At 32.3% G+C, this 27404-nt stretch overlaps 1 protein-coding gene across 1 annotated transcript in view; it reads left to right on the forward strand.

Annotated features, from left to right (window-relative positions):
* The window catches only part of LOC136274762 (scavenger receptor class F member 2-like), a 31228-nt gene extending 4360 nt beyond the window's left edge, over positions 1 to 26868 (forward strand). Inside the window, exons 2-7 of the mRNA XM_066082364.1 lie at positions 7288 to 7424; positions 14795 to 14929; positions 23178 to 23315; positions 23621 to 23758; positions 26136 to 26246; positions 26603 to 26868. Coding sequence (XP_065938436.1) covers positions 7288 to 7424; positions 14795 to 14929; positions 23178 to 23315; positions 23621 to 23758; positions 26136 to 26246; positions 26603 to 26739 — 796 coding nt within the window. The 3' untranslated portion in view covers positions 26740 to 26868. The remainder of the gene's footprint in view (positions 1 to 7287; positions 7425 to 14794; positions 14930 to 23177; positions 23316 to 23620; positions 23759 to 26135; positions 26247 to 26602) is intronic.
* Positions 26869 to 27404: the final 536 nt, after the last annotated feature.

The raw sequence follows: 27404 nt of genomic DNA on the forward strand, positions 1-27404 counted from the left end.
TTTAACTCCGTATTTTATTAAAGCGATATAGCAGATAGCAAGAAAACTGATCAATTATAATAAGGGGATTTAAATTATGTTAAGTCACCTTAACACAATGCAAAAAAAACCAACAACAACAAAAAACAAAAGCAAAAAAAGACATAATAGTTTATAATGTTGATAAAACGATAAAAAGTATGACACATGTTCGTTTAAGATTCTACGTTTCATTTAATATTTGTAAATTTTGCATTCAATGAATGGCAAGTGTTATGTAAGATAAACGTATATTTGTTGCTCGTGAAAATAAAGCCAATGACAATCAATTTCCATGTAACATCAATATTTAGTATCAGAGAAATTTCCGCCAAAGTGGAATTATCAAGTCACATTCGTAGATTAATGTTTAATATTTTCTGGCATGTTGCAATTATTACAGTTACCATTAATGTTCTTATCCCATTTACTAATCGATAGATTCGTAGTCAACAAGTTGTGAAGTAATTAATAATTAAACTCTGATACAGATTTATCAAATAATGACCGAATCTTGTTCTTGTAGATTACATTAAAGTAGTACTTGTCTATTTGGAATTCCTTACACCATATATTTTCCATGATAGGTTTTTGGAATTTCTTGTTTATAAGATCACTGTAGAAAAATTTAGACTTTTTATTTGAAGTATCTTCTAGCTTTCCTTCAAAAAAGAAATGTTACTTAGTGAGCGAATTCGTGAAATTTATGGTTTGTAGATCTATTCTTGAAAGGTGCAACTTTATTGCATTTTTAACTATGAAGTACTCACATAAAAAAATGTTTGTTGATGCCAAGCATTCTTTTATGTTGTTTATTGTTTTGAAGCCATTGTCATGTTGTTAATTTTGAATTTACCGGGTGGCAGTAAATACAAAATTTACAACATGACAGTTGTAAATTTTGTATTTACTGCCACCCGGTAAATTCAAAATTTACAACATGACACCATTCTCATTAAAAAGGTCTTTTACTAGTAATAAACCACCTTTGGTCCAACTTGATTCAAAGTATGTAATGTATAAGATATAACAACAAGTGTAGGCCCCGACGCTTCCGTACAAACGCAGTCTACAGCTAGAGCCATGGGCTGTGTTTTACAAAAGAACTTATTACCTAAGACCAAATTAATGAATGCTAATAAATCACTAACTTAACACTGTTTTATTCTAATTGCTATTCAATATAATTATGGAAACCAAAATAGTTGTAAATAAATGGTCTAATATAAATATTAATTATTAAAAACCATTCTATGAGACTGAAAATATTTACGACTTTGTCGTGAGTTCTTTTGTAAAACGGAGAGGTGATGTTAACGTACGCGCCCGCGAAGTTCATTAGATAACAATAATTTTCGCAATATGTACCAAGAAATGAACGCATGTCGATAACGCAGATAGCAATAGAACTGGTAAAATTCATTAAGGTGATTTTAATTATATACAAATCACAAGATAAAATTCAGTTTATTTACTTAAATAAGAGGACAATACTTTATATGTTGAATATCCAATGAAAGAGAAGGATAGCTTTTATTAGTTGAAACAAATAATAAGTAGGCCCCGATGTGCTTCCGTATGTTGGTAACTCTGCATCCATTTTTTATTCAATTTGCAACTAATAATTATCAGCAATAAGCCTACATATAAAATGACTTTATTTTATATCGTGTTGATAGAATATATTTCTTCATATATTCAATTAAAGCAATTTTCCTTTCTTTTTTTAGTGTTTTGTATAGTTCGACAAAACTGTACTTGTTGGTCTTACTTTGTACTGCAGATGACAATTGCCCGTAATCTCTCCTAAAATCTTACTTACTAAAATTGCCTTTCCAAATTATAGTTTTAAAAAGATATTTTCCTTCCGTGTTAGCATTCTTTTTGATAAGGCAAACGCGGTGTACCATACATAATAACATGGAGGTGACGTCGACATTGACAGTGATTGTCTTTCTACTCTTGAGAGACATTATTGGTAAGTAGATCGCTAAACTGATTGATAATGAAATACATCTCTTAATTTACAAGTTAATAAGGTTAATTTTAACACTTAAAAAAAAACCTTTTTAATAATCAGTATTTAAATTTGTTCATTTTTTAAAGAGATTCATTTGACAATTAGAAAAACGAAAGTTAAAATTGGAATTTAAGTATTCATAGTGCCTGTACATTTTGATTCGAGCTTCGAGACAAAGTCAATTCAGATTAATAACAGATTATTCAGGGCTTGAGGCTTTTTTCAGGGTTTTTTTTTTTGGTTTTGTTTTTTTAGGAAACTTTGCTTAGTTTGTTCATACAGTATTTAATAGATTATTAATGCATGTTTAAACATGCATGCAGATGAAATGCGTTGGTTTTAAAAATTGTGTTAAAGGGACTTGGACACGATTTGAGCTCAAAATTTTAAATTTATTTTTCTAATTTTAATGTTTAGAATGGATTACATGGGTATTTTTAATGCTTTGTCAAAATTTGAAAGTCAGGTATTGGGTTTAATATAAGCAAGATAGAGAGTTTTGAATTCTTTGTTCTGTAAACAAAGCTCAAGTCTTGTTATCTTTTAAATATGTGTTTTATTAAGTTTCAATCAAATGTTGCTTCTTCTATTGATAATATATTTTATAAACACACTGAATAGGTTTGCCTTGTTTCCCACGAGTTATTATGTCAAAGAAGTGGTAAATCCATACTTAACATTATATGTGAACAAATATAAAACTCTAGCTTTGTTAACGTAACAATGAGTTCTTACCTCTGTATCTCCCGTATAACTTAAATTCTAGCATTCACTTTTTGGTCAATCATTCAAAATGTGCAAGTAAACCATTTTATATATAAAAATTAAAATTAAAATGTTGTTCTAATCGTGTCGAAGTCCCTTTAAGGATATTTAGATTTTATGGTTTTCTTTTTTTTCATTTCTTTAAAACGCATTACCACTAATTAAATTGCTTTATATAGCTTCACACCTGTTTTCTTTACAAATGTTAGAGAATCCTATAATAAATTAATTCTTTGAGTTTATTGATTTTTCTCGTGTACTTTTTTTCGCCGTAAGAAAAACTTCATTCTCCATGAGGTAACTAATTTTTTTTCAACTAGATTTGTACTTATAGTCCACTTTCCCTCGTTTTCACCGAAAATTCCTATGCTCTAAAATACATGTACACAACAATAATGATCAAATTCAAGGATTAAATTTTATGTATGTCTTCCATCGTAACTTTGTGCATTTTACAATATTTTACAGTGCAACGAATATTCTTTTATATATACTAGTATATATATTAGGGATGTCAAATCGGTCAATTTTTAGTACTCGGTTACTCGGACGTTTTTCCGATCGAGTACCCGGGTACTCGGTAAAAGTGTAAATAAATATGAACAAGTACATTGATAACTGTAAAACCTTGGTCACTTTTGTAGAAATAAAACCACATGATCCAATGGGAGGTTTCCCCGTAAGTGTGTTTCTGTTGTAAGAATTATAGCACTTCGTATTTCCAGACCTTTGAAGTCGGTGGCGGCATTTTAGGTCTGTTCAATTTCTCTACTGTGTGCTATCTAATTTATATAATAGACTATATCAACGATGTTCAGTGAAAACAAATCATTACAGTAAGCCAAAATTAAGGGTAGAAGACAGCCAAAGGTGAGAAAAGGTAACAGGTGCTTGGTCACGATAATTACTATATAAACACTGCCACAGGCGATAACGGTCATTTAGCATATTTAGAGGCGTAGGTAATCCTAATTACTGTATGTACAAGTGCAATGGACATTTAAAGTTTTAAAACCGATGTTTTAATGCATTATTAAATGAACTTAGAAATATTAAAAAATATACATCCGAGTAACCGAGTACCAATTTTAGTATTCGATACTCGGACGTTCGATCGTATATACTGAGTATTCTCACTGCTTTATAACATCCTGCTAAACAATTTTTAAGCCATTCCTAATTACGAATCTTGCAATTACAGTTTAACAAATAACGTATCACTTCACTCTTACCCACAGTCATGCGATATTATGATAGTACTTATGATGTTCAATATCAAAACGCGGAATTTGCTTTTTGAAAAAAATAATTATTTCTGTTAGATCTTATGTTTAGCACTTAATGAAAACATAAGAAACTTTTAATAAAATGATTAGTCTGTCTTCGATGTGTTTTCATCCCATGCATTTTCTCACTCTCCGATTTTTATTTTCATATATTTCAGCACATTTGACCCAATTTATATGTGCGTTGTAATATTGTATTACTGTCGTCATGTACCATGTGTTTAAATGGTATTGAGGGAATCAATGAACTTGAACTTTAGCCTTTAAATCATATTTTGTTTTAACACATATTAAAAGATATGGCTTTTGTAATGAAACGGTTATATTTGAAAACAACTTAATTTTTTCGTGGACAGTGGTCCCAATTTTGCAGTTTAAAATTGCAAATCGTTTTAAATCTAAAGAAGAGCAGATTTTATTGATCGGGTAAATTACTACTAGTATATAATTTGGTTATAAAATGACTTCAAACCATTATAACAAAGAATTTGTATTTTAATGACCCCGCTCAACAGACTTTTTATCTAATGTTCCTTAATATCTTTGGTTCTATGAATTTTGAACGAATATTTTATTGAATTTCAAGACTATTTTTTACCTATATTACATAATCTTTTTAATTGTATATTAAATACTGGTATTTTTCCCAGTATGCGGTCTTCCTCAATTATTATTCCAGTGTTTAAAAAGGGTGATTCTACAGACCCTAACAACTTCAGGGGTATATGTCTTGTTAGTAATATGTGTAAGTTATTTACTCCAATTTTAAACAAAAGGTTATTGGAATGGTCAAAATATAATGATGTTATAACGGATGCACAATTTGGTTTTAAACCAAGCTATGGAACACGTGATGCTATTTTTGCTTTACATTCTATTATTAGCAACAGTCTATGTAAAAAGAAGAGGTTATATTGTGCATTCATCGATTTCAAAAAAGCGTTTGATTCTATTGATAGACGTCGACGACTTTTGTGGCTTAAACTTTCAAAGGTTTGCATTGAAGGAAAATTATTGGCAGTTATTAAAGCGTTGTATCGTCATGTGAAATCCTGTATTGGTGTTGATGGTTTTTTAAAGTGAATATTTTTGTAATAACCTAGGGTTAATGCAGGGCGAAGTGTTATCACCTTTTTTTATTCAATTTATATGTTAACGATTTCGAAAATAGCTTTTTAAATGCCTGTTGTTTGTCTTACGAGTTATCTTCCCTAAATCTGTTTCTTTTAATGTACGCTGATGATACGGTCCTGTTCTCTGAATCTGTGGGAGGTTTACAATGTCTTTTGAATGAATACATAGGTATTGTAATACTTGGAAAATGCATGTTAATGCAGAAAAGTCAAAACTTGTGGTTTTTAGAAACAATGGCAGAGTAAAAGATAGTGAGTGTTGGCATATTGGTAATGATGTTTTAGAAATCGTACAACAATTCACTTACTTAGGAATACTTTTCAACAATTTAACAAAGCGGAAAAACAATTATCTGAACAAGGTAAAAAAGCATTGTTTGCGCTTAGAAAAAATATACGGGGGATGTCATTTAATATAGAAACTTTATTGTCGCTTTTTGATTGTTTTATTGGTGGAATTGTTAATTACTGTTCAGAAATATTTGGAAATAATATAGGTTGCAATATCGAGAAACTTCATACAGACTTCTGTAAACAAATTCTCGGAGTGAAGAAAAGTACAAATACTGCTTACTTACTGTGGAATCATTAAATTTTCATGGGAGCCAATTATCGTGGATGGCTTAAATTTCACAGGTTCGTGTGGACGTAATTTCGTGTATTCTTATATATCTACAAAAAGGAAAAAATGATTTTATTACCCTAATTTATCAATTCGTGGAGGATGTTATTTCGTGGATGAGAGGTACCCATAATATATTATGATTCCACAGTATATGCTGAATTAGGACGTGTTCCCCTTGTACATTATAGAATGTTTAACATTATTAAGTTTTGGAAAAATGTCTTAATTAGTGACAATTGTATAATTAGACATTGCTACGAAGTTATGTATATCAATTGTGAAGAACACGGTTATAAAAACTGGGTTTTCGATGTAAAGAAAATTCTCATTGACCTCGTTTTTTTTTTTATATATGGACTAACCAAAAAATAAAAAATGGTATTTTACAACTTGTAAAACAAAGAATTTTTGTTCCGGCAAAACAACATATTTTTGCAAATATTGAAAATTAAAAAAAATGTTCTTTTTACAAATATGTTATCGATGGTAAACATCTTCAATACTATTTAAGAAAATCTATTCCCATTAAATTACAGAACTATATAACTAAATTACGACTATCGTCACATCGCCTGGCTATTGAAACTGGTAGATATAATAACACAAATAGAGAAAATAGATTTTGTCCACATTGCAAAACTAGTGTTGAAGATGAATTCCATTTTTTAGACGGGGTCACGTGACCCCGTCTATTGGTTTACTGTCAGCCTAAACCGAATTCTATAAAGAAAATAAACAAATAGCTTTATTGATCAAAATATTCTTGCTCGGGTTCAATAGTTGTAGTGTTTTGTGGAATGGAGTTACGTAACTGAATGCACAACGCCGTCAAAGATTCAGTTGATGGACGAGCTCATAAAATCAATAGAAGAGGTTGAAGGTTGAATCGAAGTAAAGTTCCCAAACGCAATGTGCCATTTTTGAAAAGTTGTGAATCTTAATACTGAATTTCATGCTCGAGCCGAGGTTAAAATACACAGATGTCCTACATATTAAATAGGTGTTTCAGTCAACACGCGTTATGACTGCTGTTTATCTCTAAAAAAAATTGTGTACATAGAAAATAAAAACAAGTCTGAATTTGCCTTCTCGTTCATTGACTCTTTAGTTAATTAAACTGAATTTAAATTTTGAACAATAATGATTATTTTATGCAATATACAAATAATCAAACTTAATTGACGGAATATAGGAAAAAACACATTTAACGATGTTACATAGAATTGTACAAGTTATCACAAGGGGAATAAACTCGGTACTAATTGCTAAAAATATGCACAGGAAGTAATGGTAATTCTTGGTACAAGCTATCAAATTCCTCAACTTCCTCTTCCTTTTTCCCGCCAAAGTACAGCATTTGTTGAAAACTACCTCTGAAAAAAATCTGTAAGCATCATGCCACCCGTCCGTTTGAGACAGTCTAAACTGTCAAATAAACAGGTCCAGGGGACGAGGGAGGCGAAGGACTCAGACATTCGAACCGGATGAAGCAACAACGTCCTCAGACATTGTCAATGTGTCTGCTTCCATCATCTCCACACAAATAGAAGAGGGACTGCAACCAACACAGCAAGCCGGTGAGTCTGTTAGCATTCCCTCAGTTGTGGAGGAATCCAATTTTAATCTATTTGATATGAGTGATTACCAACCTGTTCAAACTATAACTACTTTTGAACCACTTGGCGGCCACATCCCCCCTAAACTTAAGCAAAAAATTTGGGAGGGGAAATTCATTGATTTGGCACTCCTCTTCAAGTTCGCAATAGAAATCGCTAACGAAATTGAATCAAAAGGGGAACTGCAAATCAGGGAAGGTAAAATGTGCCTGGTAAAGCAAAATACCAATTCGCTCCTCTCTATTGAAAAATGGACAACTGCTTTTATGATTTTTTCCAGCGTTATGCTGGAGAAATATCGTTCAAGAGCACAGGAACTATTGAAATATATGCGGGATATCCGCATTGCGGCATCTAAATCCTCTGGTTGGTACAAGTACGATGAACATTTAGACTGAGGAAAGCGTCAGACCCCCACACCTCATGGGGTCATATCAACACCGTATTGTGGCTGCTGTTTGTCAGTAACGACAAGTCGCCTTTAAATTCTGACCAGCCTCAAAATCCATACACCCCTCCCGTCAAATATCAACATCGGCCAAATACACTGAGCAATAACTACTACTGCAACTTGTACAACAGAGGTGAACAATGTCGATTTTACCCAAATTGCAGGTTTAACCACAGCTGCAAGTATTGTGACGGATCCCACGCAGCAATCAACTGCGATTAATTACACATCACTGTCACACAACTCCAAACTAGCCTATAGTACAGCTTACCAAAATATCACCTTTTCCTTGATCTCTATAACCTCCCACACATCTTGCCCATACCTACTGACACATTACTCAAATTCATTGCATACCGGTCCATTAAAAAATACTCGGCTAAGACAGTGGAACTCTATTTATGTGCCTTTTAATTCAATCATGAAGTCTTTTCTTGTATCCAAAGCAATCAATCGCAGAAAGGGCAAGGCAGTTGACACCCGAGGTCCATCACTCGCCCCCTCCTGAGACAACTAATTTTATCTCTTCCAGCAGTCTGTTCCTCACAAAACCAGGCCACGCTATCAATTGTATTAGATTTGGGAGGGGCTGTTATTTCACACCGAAAGTTTAGCAATTATTTAGACACGACGGCACACACCTGTCACGAACAGGTCAAAAACTTGGAGGGGGGCTTGTTCACATTTATATGATGTTGTCACACGGCCAGGGAATTCTTCTTAGACAATTTTGGTTTAACAACGCATCTCATGGGGGGGGGGGTAATTGTTTCTTTTCTGGTTTGTGTGTGCGTGGGTAATGGAGAACATTATATCAATGTTCGTGGCGGGTCCTGGAGGACCTAATGGGAGGTCTTTTCGGGACATGTCTGGCCTGTGTGTTTTCCCCCATCTGTCAATTAGGCGGAGGGCCGGTGTATATGTGTTGGGAAATTGGCATCCCATGTGCTAATGATTGGGGTTCACAAGTAGTACGCCATACTTGGGACCCCCTCCACCTTCTAACAAAGGGGGGGGGGGGGGGCTCACCGGGTGTACTCAAGGTTAGCAAGTACGAGTATATACCATGGAGCAATCACCGGAAAACCGGGTAAACAGTCATGTCTCTAGTCATCCCCGTCCACATGTCATTTACCAAGCATGGGACATCTCTGGCACTTATGATCAACACAAGGCCCCCGTCTTGCCTGTTGTGCACCTTTTTGCGTGTTGGTATTTCGGTGGACGCTTAGACCTTCCATAGCAGAGCAAGGACAGTGTGGCCTTTCTCCAACACCCATGGACTTTGTGATTAACATGTTTTTGCTATTGTCATATACATGTAGACATTGACATTTATCTGTATATTGATTCTGTGCTGGCAGATAATAAATTGTAAACTGTTGCCTAGCTTGTTCTGTTTTCAATAAAAGCAAACTAGCAAAGATGTGGGAGCGTGTTCTGATGAACACTGGCGGAACTCCATAAATAGCATGATCGCAGATAGTCATGCAAAATATCAGGGGTATCGTATATCATGACTGTTCAGTTAATACATATTAACAATACATATTAACAATACATACTATATAAATTATACATTTTTGGTGACCAATAGATTAATTGATATAAACAATATTATCGATTGAAGAACCAAGTTAAATGTTAATGTTCATGTTGTCCGACTTAGTTGGAATATACAATCATGTAATTTTGTTTTAATGTTATGAGACATTTTCTATACTTTATAACGAACAAAACCAGTCATATTCATGATTTAAAAGAATTCTTTATCAATATCGTAATGCCTCTCATCCGAAACTCAGCTGATCTTTCTCCCATTGATAAATATCTCGCACCAATATTAGACCTATAAATTCAGAGATAACGCATGGTTGTTATGTTTTAAATTTTTAATTTATCGTGTGGTAGTACGTGTAAATGAATAGGACTTATTTCAATTTTAAGAAGATAAAAAGTAAATTTTTATCGTAGCTTTTAAATCTAATATACAAAACCTTTATTGTAGCTCCTCGAAAAATTTAAAATTAAATCGCTTTCAAAATTAAGTTCATTTTTCCAAGACACGCATTAAATTGTGCGTTTAATAAACGAGAGTGTAATGAAAGGACAAAGATCCCTGAAATGACAATGTCCTACAACATTTGTTAATTTTACTGTTAAAAGCGTTTACTCTGCATATTTTAGAAATTTTAAAATCAAATAAATCTGAATTAGTAGCTAAAATTAACAATTTACAGTTATCATATATAACAGCCAATAAGGAAAGGTCTACCCCAAAATATGACGTGATTCATTCACTTCTGGTCTCCATTTTCTAGTTTTATCGATTTGAAAAGCAGATGACTGAATTCGGAGTATGATTTTTAATGAAATTTCAGAAACGGTTGTATCGTGATTCATATAAATGATGCAAGAGTTTACACAAAAAAATAGTAAGTGGCGAACGAATTTATTTTTTACCTATTAATTTTATATGAATCGCTGCAAGAAAATGATGACAGGTAAGAAGGTTAAAAAATCAAAATGTCATCGCGACAAACTTTTTTTTTATTGTTACAGTACTTGGAATAATCTTATTGTAAAAAAGAAATATTTCTAACGTCAGATGCCTGTGTTTGTTATCGGTATACAAATGTTAACTTTTCAACAGTTTGAGAGTTTTCGGAGTTTTCATAAACCTTGTATAACAGATACCGTCCGACATATAGATTTTCCCTTTGATCACAAAATAAATAAATCTAACAATTTCAATTATATACCTAAATATAGTTGTTTTGAGTTTCCCAGTTAGTTGTAGTTTTTTTTTTTAAATCTTAGGGTCTTATTTTACATAATATACCGTTGTGTCAATTTTCTACAATTATAAAGAACAGTCCCGGTCGGGATTTAGCAAAATTATGACAAAGTATCAGGCAATTGCAAAAAGCCGAACTTTGCATACTACATGTAGATTGAAACAACTTATTCAAACTCATAATTTTTGGAACATAATGAAGGAAAACGTGAACAATCTTTCAAGACCCCGCCTTTCAGTACTCTCAGTACTTTGATTATTTGTTTGTACTCTATACAGAACATTGCGCAAATTATACACGAAAGATTATTATTATAAAAAATCTTGTATGTTTAAATTAATTCAACCTTTTAATACTGACAATGTTAAAGATCTCTGTAATCTTGGCAAATTCATCTCACAAATATGTTATTAAGAGACAACTGTATTACATAATTGTATTCCTTTGTTTTCTTTTCTCAACCTGTATATATAACGGTAGGCCTAATTGTTTTCCCTCGGACTGAAATGTCACACTTTCAATGGATAAAACATGGCACGTGATTGCCTCATATATCTCTATGTAGGTTCTTTGAGGATTAATATTAGGCAATATGGCCGTCATTGGCCGCCGCCTCACCTACTCATCTCGATATTTCATTATTATTTTACACAGAAATCGTTTTCAGTAAGTCCTTAAAATATTTAGAGTAGTTGCCCTTTGGAATTATTTTTAAATTAGAGTAGTTGCCCTTTGAATATTGACGTCACATTGTTGTGTCTGGAGCAGAACAAAATGGCAGCGTCGAAATTTGCTCAAATCTCTGCAGGGGTTTAAAATTGAATAGCAACAAAACATTGTAAGTAATATGGGTGAAGCGAAGATTTTTAAAGCGTATTTGAAAGGTAGTATTGATAATTTCGAAGAGTTTAAATGAGTTTAATTGGACGAGATGTAAGGCATCTTGTACATGGCTTTGCGTAGATCATCGCTATTTGTGAATAAATATGTCGCTTGGGAAAACAAAACACTTATTAGGTTAGTTACTGACTCACTACGGAAATATATTGTGTTGATCAATCTCATAGACGGCTCGGCTTCGCCTCGCCATCTATGAGATAGATCAACCCAATATTATTACTTATTAGGTTAGTTACTGACTCACTACGGAAACAGGCACGTAGCATCGTTTTTGAAAGTGGGGGGGCCAGACTGATCCAAAATATTTTGACAAGCAAAAAAAAAAAAAAAAAGAAAAAAAAAAGGGAATTTTAAATTTTCCAAAATCTTCAAATTCCTAATCCGTGGGGGGGGGGGGGGGGGGGGGGGCTGGCAAACTATATAACTTTAATTTCACTCCTCATTTCCTTATTTTCATACCAATTTTTTTTACGTACTCCCAAAAAAGTGGGGGGGGGGGGGGGGCCAACTCCATGATCATTCCATTTTTAACATGTAAATTTTAAAAAAATTGGTTGCTGCGAGAAAAAGTGGGGGGGCCGGGCCCCCCTGCCCCCCCCTGATGCTACGTGCCTGGGAAATATATTGGGTTGATCAATCTCATAGATGGCGAGGCGAAGCCGAGCCGTCTATGAGATTGATCAACCCAATATATTTCCGTAGTGAGTCAGTAACTAACCCTAATAAGTGTTTTGTTTTCCCGAGGACTGTCAAGCGACATATATATTCACAAATAGCGATGAAGCCATGTACAAGATACCTAACATCTCGTCCAATTTAACTCATTTAAACTCTTCAAAATTTTCAATCTCACCTTTCAAATACTCTTTAAAAATCCTTGCTTCACCCACGTTTACTTACAATGTTTTGTTGCTATTCAATTTAAAATGTTTTCTCCCTTTCCTCTGCAGAGATTTGAGCACATTTCGACGCTGCTATTTTGTTCTGCTCCAGACAAAACAATGTGACGTCAATATTCTAAGGGCAACTACTCTAATTTTAAAGAATTTCAAAGGGCAACTACTCCAAATACTTTAAGAACTTACGGCATGCGGTTTATGTATTAAATACTATGAAATGTCGAAATGAGTAAGCGAAGTGTCGACCAATGACGGCCATATTGCCTAATATTATTTCTCACAGAACAAATATAGAGATATATGAGGCAATCACGTGCTATGTTTAAACCAATGAAAATGTGACATTTCAGTCCAAGGGAAAACAAATTTCCGTAGTGAGTCAGTAACTAACCTAATAAGTAATAATGTTATTATCTGTACGTGCACAAGTTCTCCTGTAAATACACTACCACCTCATGTTATACATATGTTATACTGATAAGCTGTAAAGCTTAAAGAAATAAAGAATTGAAATTGATTCTCGTCGATGCTTAGCATGTAATACACCTTCTATTCATAACCTTAAATATTACTTCAAATAGCGACACTTTTACAACAGTCTTATCCTAGTCTATATATTGTTTGCATAAGATTACTTCATTATGTTCACTTCACTAAAATCTGCACCATAAAATCATTTCCGACATTTCACTTGTATGACCACATTTTATTTATAACTGTATATATATTTATCTTTTTGTGTAAGTAAAAAGTTGGTTTAAAATTTCACATTGTTGTTTTTAAATTGCAAGTAGAAATAAACTTTGTTTCATAATCTAAGTTTTCAAAATTTGACTGTTATTTTGACTTTAACATGGGGCTTATAAAATTGACTCCTTTTTAATGGCAAAGAGCCTCTCTACTAGCTCTACACACTGTTTAGAACTTTTGTTTGGATTTAATTTTGGTGTACATTGATTTTAACGTTTGAATATATTATATCTTGAAAATAAGTTTTCTTTTTGTCAATTACAACTATTTTACTGTGAACTGGTTATGGGGACAAAAGCAAGTTTACTGTCTCCGAACTCAACCAGTCGGGAAAAAGTTAATGTCTATGTTGACAATAAACATTCTAATGCATGCTATAACGTTTCCAATAGTAAAGGGGCTACTCATTTCTATTGGAGTGTAAAAAAATATTGTCGAGTCTGTGAACTTATCTCCTATTTCTCTCAATATCAGTGATTCACAGAGTAAAAAATCATTTCCCAATATTTCAGATACTTTTTGTTATTAAATCACTTATAATTAGAAACATTCTATTCTATCAGATAAAAAATGAGTTATGAAAATCCTCATGAATCAAAACAAAAATCTCTTACTTAATACCAAGTAATCATACATTTTATGAAAAATGTGCAAAGTAAATTTATCTTAAAATTTTTTACAGCAAAAGTGGAAAAAAGTATTACAATTTTTGTAACAATTTTAAAATCAGTATAACATAAACGATCAATTTTATAGTAAACATTTTTCTTGAAAATAAAAAAAAGAATAAAATTTTGATTCGTTATTGGTTGCAGGATATCATGGATAGGACAGTGTATGATGATTTTTACCTTGTTTTCTTCATCGTGTATTCTGCATTCTATATCCAACCTCTTAAACCCTTATCCAATGTAAAACTTGTTAAACGTGGCATTGAATACATTTTCCCAAATTCTTTTGTTATTCATAAAAAGAATTTGGTAGCCTTTTGTCTCATTTAATGATACTGAAGTAAATTTTAACATATATTTCAAATCATCAATCATAAATGTGAAGCATTGGCAATTTAGATGATTGAGGAAATTAAAGACCATTGTACATACTATTCAGCAGATGAAAGCTTATTTTTTCATACGTTCCTATCATTTTATCCATTCTAGTTTCTACTCTTATTTTAATAATGTTGAACAAGCAGGTCTGGAAATATTTTAAAAGAACTGAAGATTCAAAAAACGTAAAATGTCAGCTGTGCGAAGTAAACTTATCGTACACGGGGGAACGACAAACATGTTAAATCACAAGGTTTTACAGTTATCAATGTACTTGTTCATATTTATTTACACTTTTACCGAGTACCCAGGTACTCGATCGGAAAAACGTCCGAGTAACCGAGTATTAAAAATTGACCGATTTGACATCCCTAATAAGGATATATATATATATATATATATATATATATATATATATATATATATATATATATATATATATATATATATATATATATATATATATATATAATTTATCTTGAAGCCTGTGACCCTGGCTGGTATGGTGACGACTGTAATTTCTTGTGTCATAAAAACTGCCTTAATAAAGAATGCAACGAAGACGACGGGAGATGTAAGAGTTGTTCCTCTGGATGGACGGGCACTTACTGTGATTCACGTAAGTATTGAAAATTAGCGAATAGCGATTTAAAAACAATACAAAATTATTGGTTTTAACATTTTCTCTGTTTTATATAAGGAATAAGGAATCTATAATTTTGGTCGGGGCGTGATCAAATCCAATAAAGCCCGAAGGGCTTTTTGATAGATAGAAATTATCACCTCATAATATTCAAAGAATGATTCCTTATTACTTATATTTTTATAATTTTAGGCCATAGTACGATTAAATATAAATAAACAAACCCCGCTGGAGCCTCAATTTGGTGTCATTTGTATTATGAGTTATATAGTACAAAATCGATACGTAGTGTCACAGGCAAAGACACTGGATAATCTAAATATATTATCTTAAACGCAATATTCAACGGAAACGTATAACCGCAATTGTAACTATAACTGTAAACGAATGTCCACATTTTGTCCTGGATATATTTATCAAATCCAAGTTTTTAAAGTTTGATTTTGATACATTGTTAAGTAAAAGTTTATTAACTGCAATTAGCCTAAACTCTATCAAGGGAACGCTATATTAAATAAATGTGAAATGCTTTGTAAAATCAAATACGAAATTACTGAAAATATAATTTTTGAATGTTTTTGATATCCATTAAACTATGTAACAATTTTGCAAGGGAAAAGAGGAAGAGGAACATCTTGGCTGGGTACCATTTTAACTTAAGTTGATGGCAACGAAACAGCATAATAAAACTCACAAAGAGTGCAGTTTCTGAAATTTAAAAGAACTAATACCTAAAGAAAAAACACAAACTTTTTTTAAATTGCGCATTTATCCAGACCTCTAAAAAATTTAAGAGTGGTAAGTGCAATTATGATAGAGATATTATATGTAGTTAAATTCAGACAGCAACAATTGTCAAAACCAGAGCTTTGACTGTTTGCTTAATTTAAAGGAACCCTACATCCCCCCTCCCCAACATACACATTCATAGCACACACACTTTATTTTCCCATAAATCTATGTACAAACTTTATGCCTTCACAGTACTTTATTACAACAGTTTCGTTCAACTTTTTTGTATCATTTGAAACTTAATTCTAAGCCATTTTAGAAAATGACAAAAAAGGACCCGTGGCGTTTATACGGCAGTAAATGACACCCTACATAAAAAAAATCAATCCAACCCCTACAATTTTCCCAACTGTATTAGTCTTATTTAAAAAGTACCTTTTTTATCAATATTTTAAATTACTTTGTTTTTACTTCAAAATGAGAATTGTTACATACCTGAATTCAGCAAATCGCACACCACCCACAACATTTATTCCTTATAACAACGTTCTGGTGTAAACTTCCGGGGGTTCGGCGCTCTCATTCCTATTAAGAAGCCTTAATTGATGGTCGTGACAAAATTTAGACTGTATTGATCTCCTTAAGAAGGAAAGCTCAATATAAAAATATAGGAAAATACCTTAATTCAAAAGTTGTAAAATATGGGATTTTTCTTTTTTAAATAATAGTTTATAGCGAAATTTATGGGTACCTTACTTTGAGACAAAGTTACAGCTTAAATAAGCAAGCTTAGATATTTTTCTCAACAAATGGTTGTAGTGAGGACACCAAAAAAACCCTTTCATATTTTTCAGATTTTTAAATCTTGAAAGTAAGTCGGTAGCTGCGCAGTTACAGACTTATTATCAAAGAGTTGTTCTGAGTTTTTAATGAGGCATTGTCCTGTTCTTGTGTGCATACTTTTCAAAAATAGAAGTACTGAACTACTGACGGGAGTTGAATTTAATGATTATCATTTATCTTAAAATCAACGATATGTTATTTTGTTTGGCAAGTAGTTTATAATCTCTATTTGAATTACGCATATTTTCAAAATATGGACTCTCGGACTTTTCTGACAAGAATTTCGAGAAAACCTCATATGAATCATGTTGTGTAATATTTAAAAATAGAATTGATTTCATCAAACTATGTATTGGTATTCGAAATATTTCAAAAAGTGTATGGATCCAACCATTAATGAACTCTAGTCTCGTTCAACCAGATGCTCGGCTGTCTCCATTAATCTCCGACAAGTAAGAGATACCAGGTCACGTGATAGCTTGATGATGCGACCTCCAATTATAGACTGACTCTCTGCTTGTCGGAGATGTACGGAGACAGCCGATGGTTGAACGAGACTATATTGAACTCTGGCGTAGGAATACAAACGACTGCATAAAACTTCAAAATTGTTCGTACTATTTAAAAGCTGACTATTTATAAATAAGTTTTCCTTAAAAAAATGCTTCAGCGTACATTACATCGAATTTATCGATTATTTTCAAGAACTAACTCTTGTCAGCGGTGATGATTTGTGCTTAGGTCCAAACACTGTTTCAGTTTCGGTTTGCCAGAGTAACTGCATAGGAGAGTTGATTAAAATCAACTCCCAAAAATGACATGTAGGACTTCGTATTCATTGCTTTCATATCTTTTGGCAACATTTTTGCCAGTTTTAGGCAGAAACAAGCAAGTTAAAGAAATGTTTACATACTTATTCTCAAATGTACAAGATGGCCACAAATCCGCCTTAAAACATGTAAAAAAAAAAAAAAGATTCCCTTAAAAGAGATTGTTGTCGTATTATTATTGTCACACTTTGAATCAATTATATTTGACAACGCTGGTCAACTCGGCACTTGGTGAATTTGGCACCGAAAATAGTGAATCCGGCATCTGGTAAACTCGGCATCAAGTAAATTTGGCACCTGGTTAATTCGGCATCTAGTAAACTCGGCACTTGTTGGATCCCTTTGTTCTAGACACGCAATTTTGAAAAATCTGATATATTTATTATTTTTAAACAATGTATGATTTTCATTGTTATCATGGAACTGTCGGTTTGTGAAGAAAGGTGAGTATTACAAAGTAACTTATTACTTACAACTACATTTATTTACAGATGCAAATTAATTTTTTAGCTACTGATTTAATTAACTGTTACCCATTGCTGGTACACCACCCCTTCTATGTGTACAGGGAATATTCCGTCTAATAGCACCTGGTACTCTTTTCATGTATACCAGGAATACACCGCTATCATCTTGTTGTTTTAACAATTAAACAAGGTACACACTGAATAACACATGATTAAGTACCTTTGATGTTGAGTATTAATTATTAAAATTTTTATTATAAATACAGTGCAGATGATATAAGGAATAAGTTAATGTGTTTAAAAATCAACCTTATTTCGTCCTTAAATTCATTGTTAATTATTATATTACAGTGCTGCTATCCTGAAAGTTGACAAGGATAGGATAGGATAGGATGCAGGATGCACGATACAGGATAGAAATATAAAAGTTAAGTTCTATCCTATCCTATCCTATCCTATCCTGCATCCTGTAGCCAATCAGATTCGAGTATAAATTTCAGAGTTATTTTGCGAAACGAAAATTGGCTTAACAATGTATTTTCAATGTCAATTTAAAACGTTTAACAAGTTAAACAATTAAAGAATAATTATTATATCAAGAACGCGGTGAATAACATTGATGCGCGCTAAAATGTAGGCGCTACATCTTTGTCTATTGGAACGCAAGTACGGAGATACTGGGAGAATTCGATGCAACATTTGACAATGTCAGAAATAGATTTCTGTATTTCCTTCATTTAAAGTCTGCAAAGTATAAAAGCTTGAAATTATAAACGACCAATTCGGCATTTTAAAAGATAAACATGTATACAAGAAACAGACATTGCTTCACGTTTCATATAATTTCTTCGATGCCCAATAACATGGACGCATATTTCTGTCCGATATTAACCTGAACATATCGAATTAATAAATGTTAGCTACCTATAAATGCTTAAGAATTTATACTTTTAAAATAACTCCGAGTGGTTTAACTATAAACGATATAAACTTCCTAAAGGAATTATTTATTTCCAGATCGTGTTTACATTTATCGCCGAACGAATCGCTCGAATAATGATAATTACGCTCAGTTATATATGATAACAAAATCATTTGATAAAAATATGACTAAACAGTTCCTCAATAAGTGCATCGAAGTTATTTATCTGTTTTTGTATGGATAAATATAGTAAAATCAAATATCGAATCGCTTACCTGTTTGTTTACGTTATTGTGTCCATCCCGCGTACGATTTAATTTTTCCGTAGCACAGGTAAGTAAGTTATCCCGCTCGAAGAATTTTCGGTTTTAAAATTTAATTATTCATTTTGAGTACTACATTAATTGATAAAATCATTTAATTCTTAGATTTCGTTTCATAAAACTTGCATTCCTATATTTTGAAGGTATGGGATAGGATAGGATAGGATAGAGCCTATTTGCAGGATAGGATGCAGGATACAGGATATAGGATAGGATAGGATAGTTTTGTCAACTTTCACGATAGCAGCACTGTAAACATAAATACTTTTTGTAGTTAGTTGTTTTTACTTGTTTTTATTCACGTATTGTGATTAGTGAAAATTCTTATAAATTTTGTCACAAGCAAATAATGATTTTGTGTTCTTTCTATATTTTACTATCTCTAGTAATGATAAAAAAATATCAAGGTGCCGAATTCACCAGATTTATAATGCCAAATTCACCAGGTGCCAAATTCACTAGGTGCCGAGGTCACTATTTATGCAGGTGCCGAATTCACCAGATGCCGAGTTGACTTGTTACCAAATATATCGTGTCCTAATACAACAACTCAAGGCGGTTATACTTTTCCTAGTACGGACACGTATAACCGCCTCTTGATGTTGTGTTAAACCTCTAAATGGAAAATTGAAATTAGTGTCATATTCCTATAAAATGTATATGTTGTCCAAATTATGTCGGCTTGTACTAAGAAAAAAATACAAGTCGATAGATTTTGGATGATTTAACCGCTTATTTCAAGCTTTGTTGACTTTGATTATGTCAAAAAATTATTTTGCGTAATAAATTTATCGCACTGATATAAATACGTAGATATTTTCTCGCTATCTTTTATATTGAAAATTAATTATGTTAAAATTGTACAATTTGTGAGGCTTTCGCGTCCATATTTTGATGATTTCTTGTCTGTTTACAAGGAATGTCAACTTAAGTTTGTCGTCTATAGTTTGAAAAGCAATTCAACCCAATAAAAGGAAATTATAAACACTGAAATATAAAGCAGTAAACATAATAGCTAACTGCAAAGCTTCATAAGCGTTAGAGACAGGGGCAGAGCACATTCTTTAGTAATTAAAAAACCAACAGCTTTAAAATGTAAATAGATGAATGCAAAAATAAATCAAATATGATACACCCAAGATTTAAACAGTTTCTTTTATTATTTTTAAAAAGGTAAATACTTAAATCATTACAATCATGAAATTAGTTATACAAAACGAAGAAACTTTTAGTAGATTTTCATTAGGTTTCAAATAATACATGTATGAATGTATACATGAAGAGTTTTATCTAAACCTAATTAATGATGATTATACATAATTCGAAGAGCTTTTGAAAGATTAAATATATAATTACTGAGAGAAATATGCATTTCCAAATACTCTATATATTTCTTAAACTTCAATTTAAAAATAAAAAAGAAAGACCAAACCTTTGGGAAGGAAACCATAACTTAGATTATTTGATGGTAACGAAAACGGATATAAGAAATCACAAAGTATGCAGTTTTTGAAATGTTAAATGAATAGTACCTGAAATAAAAAATGTTGTTCATTAACTTAAATAAGTTAATTTAAGTCTGAATATATGGTTTTAATCAGAGCTTTGGTTGTTCACTCAATTTAAGGGCACACACACACACACACACACACACACACACACACACACACACACACACATCGCTTAAACCCAAAAACATCTGGAGAGGTTACCATCTCTTCTCCCTTTTATAGCATTCTGTAGATAAACTAATTATTCTAGTCGTTCAAATTCCTCTCTGACTTAGATAAGTCGCTTAGCTTAGGTGAATTCGCCAAACACAATAATGTTGCAATAAATTCTTCGATATTTAATTTTGACGGCATAGTTTATGCGCATTATTCCAGCGTGACATTGCAGAATTCGACTTTAAAAGATTAAAGTGCTTAAAGGGGCATGGTCACGATTTTGGTCAAAAATCGTTTTTCCGATTTTAATATTTACAATGCTTCAGAAAGGCATTTTTAATAGGCAACCGAAATTTGAGTGTCATTTGTTGAGTTATAAGCGAGTTACAAAGCTTGAAATTCTTCGCTATGTAAACAAAGCGTTTGTTTACATTTTGAACGTTGAAGTAAAAAATTCAGTTTTAAACCGAAAACGGATGTTTTAGACGTTAGTAACTGTTTATCTATGCTTAAAATAAATAAAAAGATAGACAAATAAGCTATTAAACGATTTTTTACTAGTATATTGAACCTACGTAAACAAAAACAGAGCACGAGCCTTGTTTACATGACAGAGAACTGTGAGCCCTGTATCTTTCTTATAACTCTACGAATGACTGTCAAATTTTATATGATAATTAGAAATGCATTTCTAAAGCATTGTAAATAATAAAAACATAAAAATAGAATTTGACCAAAATCGTGACCATGCCCCTTTAAGACGTCAAAGTCATGTTGAAATAGTGCCACTAAATAAAGTTTGTTGTCATAATAAAATTGCTAAACTTTTAAACAATCATATATGACAATATATTTATGTGAATATATCGCGTTCTAACATAACAACAAGAGGCGGTTAAATGTCTCCGTTCTAAAGTGTTTAAGTCGTCAAAATCGTATCAAAAAAGGTTACGAAATATATAGATTTTTGTCTTTATTGAATTGCTAAACTTTGAAACAATCATGTATTTATTATTTTGAAAATCAAGTCTTCCAACAATCTAACAAACAACAAAAGAAGTTGGAATTCCCATGGGTACTGATTGTGCCCCATTGATAGCAGACCTATTTTTGTATTCTTATGAAGCAGAATTTATTCATAAACTTGTACGTGAAAAAAATAAATCACTCGCTGTGACCTTCAACTTAACATTCAGGTATATCGACGACGTATTATCAATTGACAATCGTTATTTTCATTCCTACGTCGACTCGATATATACCGGTGAACTTGAAATAAAAAATACCACAGAGTCTGCGTCATCTGTTTCATACTTGGATATTTTACTGGAAATGGACATTGATGATAACCTAACAACAAAACTTTATGATAAACGCGATGACTTTAATTTTTCTGTAGTCAATTTTCCTTACTTATGTAGCAATATACCTTCATCACCTGCATATAGTGTTTTTGTCTCTCATGCAGTTAATTTGATATGCAAGGGCATGCTTTTCGCATGAACAGTTTCTAAGGCGAGGCAAGCTACTGACAAACACGTTGATAAAACAGGACTATCAACAGTCTCGTTTGAAGTCATGTTTTCGTAAGTGCTATGGTCGATACATCGACCTTGTCAGCAAATACAATCTTCTTCTTGGTCGCATGCTGACTGACGTTTTTCATACTAATTGTTAGACCATAATAAATCACCTAATTGTCCACAGGCTTTTCCGGTTTTTCACCCCGATTACGACAAAGAGCTCACGGCGGGTGTCATGACCGGTCAGCATAGGATGCTCACTCCTCCTAAGCACCTGATCCTACTTATATCTTTTTGAAGGTCCGTGTTGCTCTGCTTTGTATTTCGTTTTATGGATTTTTGAGATGGTTGACGGTTTGTTTTTGTCATTTTTTCAATATGACAATATATTTATGTGAATATATCGCGTTCTGATGTAACAACACGAGGCGGTTATACGTTTCTGTAGTTTTGCCACCTACTGTCATCTACATGTCATAATAATATCTGTCAAGTCAACATAAAGATCTGACTAGACAACAAAGATCTGACAATTCAACTTAACGATTAAAAACTATAATTATTTTCTATCAGTATCATTATATCGGGCAGGTCGACAATAATATGTCCAACAAAAAAATTAGATTATCTGATAACTCGACTTATCGATAATTGATGTTGATTTGTCAGATCTTTGTGTTTTATTGTTCGATTCCTTTTTCGACTTGTCTAGATGGCAGAAATTGGGCATGACTTGTACACGTTTTTAATTAGTTTTAAATGTTTTAGACGCGTAAATAAGTAACAATTCGATATAAAGATCTGACAAGTCGTTAAAAAGATCTGACAAGTCGGCATAACTTTTTGACAAGTAGTAGCAGAACTATGCCACCATATGTATGGTAGAAATAGTATAACATCGAGTTATTATATTATAGCCTGCCCAGAAGGGACTTATGGAAAAGACTGCTCCTCTAAGTGTGAAGGTTTTTATTGTAAAAATGGCTGCAACCATGTAAACGGAAAATGCGATAATGGATGTGTTCCTGGTTGGCACACGGTTGACTGCAGTAAAGGTTAGATAGACTTGTTATTGGTTCAGTTTCTAATAAAGCTGACTGATCGACACTTATAAGTTGATAAGCAGCCCTCTTATGTTGATAGATGTATTAAATGCAAATATATATATAGAAGTTAAAGGTTCACTGAGCTAGACAAATAAACATATCATTATGAATACGTTGAATGCATATCAACACATTTCTTTTTGCATCTTGATATAACACGTGGAAAAATAACATGTCTGAAAGGGACAGAAAATAATATTCCATTAAATCTATATACTCATATTATTATAAGGATTCTTTTTTTCTTAATGCAGTGTGTCCAAATACATCATATGGAGCAGAATGTAAATCTACCTGCGGTCATTGCCGGGATGGAGTTCCTTGTCACCACGTGACTGGCCAGTGTATGACTGGATGCGAACCTGGATATACTGGACAAAATTGTAACAATGGTGAGAGAGAGAGTGAGAGAAAGAGAGAGAGAGAGATAAACTCTTATTTTGCATGCAAATTGAACTTACAAATGCCTTTGTTAATCACTTAGAATAGCTGTAGAACTGCACAGCCACAGACTTGTCTTGAAGATTTAATAGTCTGAAAAATTGGTGTCCACTCTACAAATAATTGTTGAGAAAAACATTGAGTCTTGATCAATTATCTTTGTCTCAAAATAGGGTACCCTATTGTTATCCATCAGCATGAGATCTATTTTTTTTAAACATGAAAAAATCCAGTCATTAAAATTCCTGTGTCTATGGAGACACGTTGACGTTATATTTTCTGAGTAAAAATAAATGTAAATTCAAACAATATGTGTTGAATGTGACCAACATCTCTATATCAGTCCCAAGTTTTATGTGTATAAGTTAAAGGAAATTTATTGGGAACAGCGTAAAAAAATAATTGTCTTAGATAAAATTATATCTATTTTCAAATGAAAATATTATTAAGTTTAATGTACAAATACAAATATAGCTCGTGCCGACTGATAGTTTTTGAAACCAATTTTCAAAATATGGTAACCTCTCTTGAGACAAAGTTACAACTTAAATATGCAAGCTTCGACCCTTTTCCCAATGGTTCTACAGTGGACACCAATGACCTTCCTTTATATTATTTCCAGATTTTTATATCTTCAAGAAACGCCTGTAGCTGCGCGGTTATAAGCGATTAAAAGCGGCATTGTTCTGTTCTCGTCTGGTATTTCGATTACAAAACAACATGTAAAACCTCATATTCATTAGGGTTTTTTTTTGTCTTTTTACAGTTTTGGTCAGTCTTCGGCGTAAACTAGTCAGTTCAAGAAATGTTTACATTTTTGGTCCACATATGTACAAGATGGCCGTACTCCTACCTTAAGTTAGTTCGACTAACTTAAGTTACGCTAATATTTAGTCGGGTATAAGTTGCGTTTATAAAAAAAAAGATGTAAGTCTGGGTTTAAATGCCGAAGAATTAAAGACATTTCTACTGAGAACTAAGCATGGGCATTTTCCTTTTTTGTTTGTTTTTTGAAAAAATCCCTAAGATAATGGTTTTATGTAAACTTTCCAGAAATCTCATGCATTACCAAAATAAACAATCCCTAAGATACAAAAGAAATGAAAAACTATACAATACAGATAAAGTATTTTAAAATATAAATGAAATAGTTAGAAATACAATTGAAAATGTTTACAATACAAATGGGAATTATACAATACAAATATTAATACAATACCAATAAAAAGTTATACAAAACAAATAAGAATTATTTTACATGCAGTACCTGCAGAAGCTATTAGCGCCACGTTTTTTCTCTAAAGTTCATACTTTATTCTTGGAATTTTTAACTTTAAATATCAAATTTCCAGCTTTAATTTTAGATTTTCCACTATTAAAGTTATTTCTTCCAATTTAAAAATTGGTTTTTTTTTCAACTTTAATCTTGGAAATCCCAACTTTTAAGTTTAATTTTCTAACTTTCTAGTTGATTTTTCCATCTTTAAAGTTTTTAAAAGTTTTAGCTTTAAAGTTGATTTTTTCAGCTTTAAAATTAGTATTTCCAACTTAAATCTTGGAATTTCCAACTTTTTAGTTAATTGATTTCATATATAAAATAGTATACATAATATCACAGGCAAACTGAGCTATAAACTTATGTTTTATCCGTCTTAAGGAAAGTTTTCATAAAAATTAAATTAAATCGTATTCATGTTTACAAATATAATAAAATAACTTTGAATCAAACAAACGTTATCTTTATAAGTAAATTAAAAGGGTGTCGTTAATTAAATGTAATGTAAGAAAAAATCAAAGAAAAATAAAATAAAAATAAAATCAAAGCGGTGTAATTTGTATATTTCCATTGCCCCATTATCTACACGGTGTTGATAGATATGTCTTATCTAAAGACATGTGTCTGAAATTAAGAAACCAGTCGTAATACATGTATAAGAAGATTAAAGTTGAATATTCAAAGATTAAAGTTGGAAAATCCAACATTCAAATATTAGATTTCAACTTTAAAGTTGGGGGGGGGGGGGCTTAAGTGGGGAGGTTCTACATTATTCGTTTATTTTCCGTTAATTTTTAGATATTTGAAATAGAACGTGCGTATTGTGAACATGACATGTCTACTTTAAACTATAAATGAATCTCTATAAAAAAAAAAGTCAACAACCCCGGTGTCTAAATTCGGAGGAGGGTAGGGGTTCAGACATCAAGCACAGGTCTGTGTCATATCCTTTTGGCGGCAGCGCCCGGTGATAACTTCTCAAGATTGAACTATGTTAACGCGGCTGTGTTTTTAACGCATTTGAAGCTACTTTAAATCCTTTCTTCATCTAGTCTGCCCAGACGGTCACTATGGCGACAAATGTGAAAAGACATGTGGAAAAGATGCCAAGTGTAATCATGTGACTGGCGAATGCTGTGGCTGTACAGAACTTCGCATGCTGGGTATTTTTGAAATTTCATCCTTATGAAATATCTGTTGTTCACACGAACAAACAAAGTATTTTAAAGAACAGAAATATTGCTTCAAATTGGGTGTCATTGATTTACTTCAAACCATAAGAATAACGATAGCAATATCTAACATATGTTTACTTATGTATCTCTTTTGTTATTGAAATGACATATCGCATTAAAAATATAGTTTTTAGTAATTATTGTAACATGATATTCATAAAGTATTTTTCACTTATATGTACCTTTAGATATTAAAAGAAGGCATTAAAATTTATAAAATAGACGAATCAATTGAGCAAGTGTATTTAGATATATGATTTATTGTAAAACCTTGTATATTATAGTGAAAGAAAAAGAGGAGAAGATAGACAGCGAACATAATGCAGTGATAGGACTCTCTGTTTCTCTTTCTATATACGTTGTCTTGAGCGTCATCGTGTGTTGTTGGCGTTGGCGTGCTGCGCGTAATGATGATGAATGACTCACACAAAAAATGATTAACAAATAAAAATTCACAATCAAATTGGTATACCCTTTAGGTGATTAGTTTACAGTTAATGCTTGTTAGAAAATGATAAATGTAAACACTTTTACGCCTGTTTAATCTATACTACTAAACAAGTTGTTGTCCTTTAAAAAAGGACTACAATACGTGGACCATTTGCATGTGTTTCCAACGAAACGTGAAAGCCTTAAGATTATCAGAGAGTCCACCGACTCTAGCCCTCTGCTTTTAACCACTAAATTTGTACGTTGGATTACGTATATGTATAGCCCTGACTTTTTATCTCAGAATATAAAGGGTTCATACTTCTAAAATAATTATGATCTATCTATTAATGAAGTATGCATGTATAGTATCAGGCATTCGGCGAATTCTACTATTTGTGCACACATTACGATTCGCACTACTTTGTTAACTATGCAGTGACAGCTTTGTTTAGATTAATTTCATATTTTGATGCATTTTTCTTGAGATTTAAACTTTTATACAGTGACATAATTATTCAATCACACTTAAATGCTTAAAAAATTTTAACCGGGAAGTACTCTAGCCTCGCCTACTATAAAAGTAAAGTTCAGTTACATGTGTATACGGAAAACATCAAAACATTGCATTTATATGCCATTTGATGCATGTTGTAG

Source organism: Magallana gigas, chromosome 4 (assembly GCF_963853765.1).
Source record: "Magallana gigas chromosome 4, xbMagGiga1.1, whole genome shotgun sequence".
Classification (NCBI taxonomy): domain Eukaryota; kingdom Metazoa; phylum Mollusca; class Bivalvia; order Ostreida; family Ostreidae; genus Magallana; species Magallana gigas.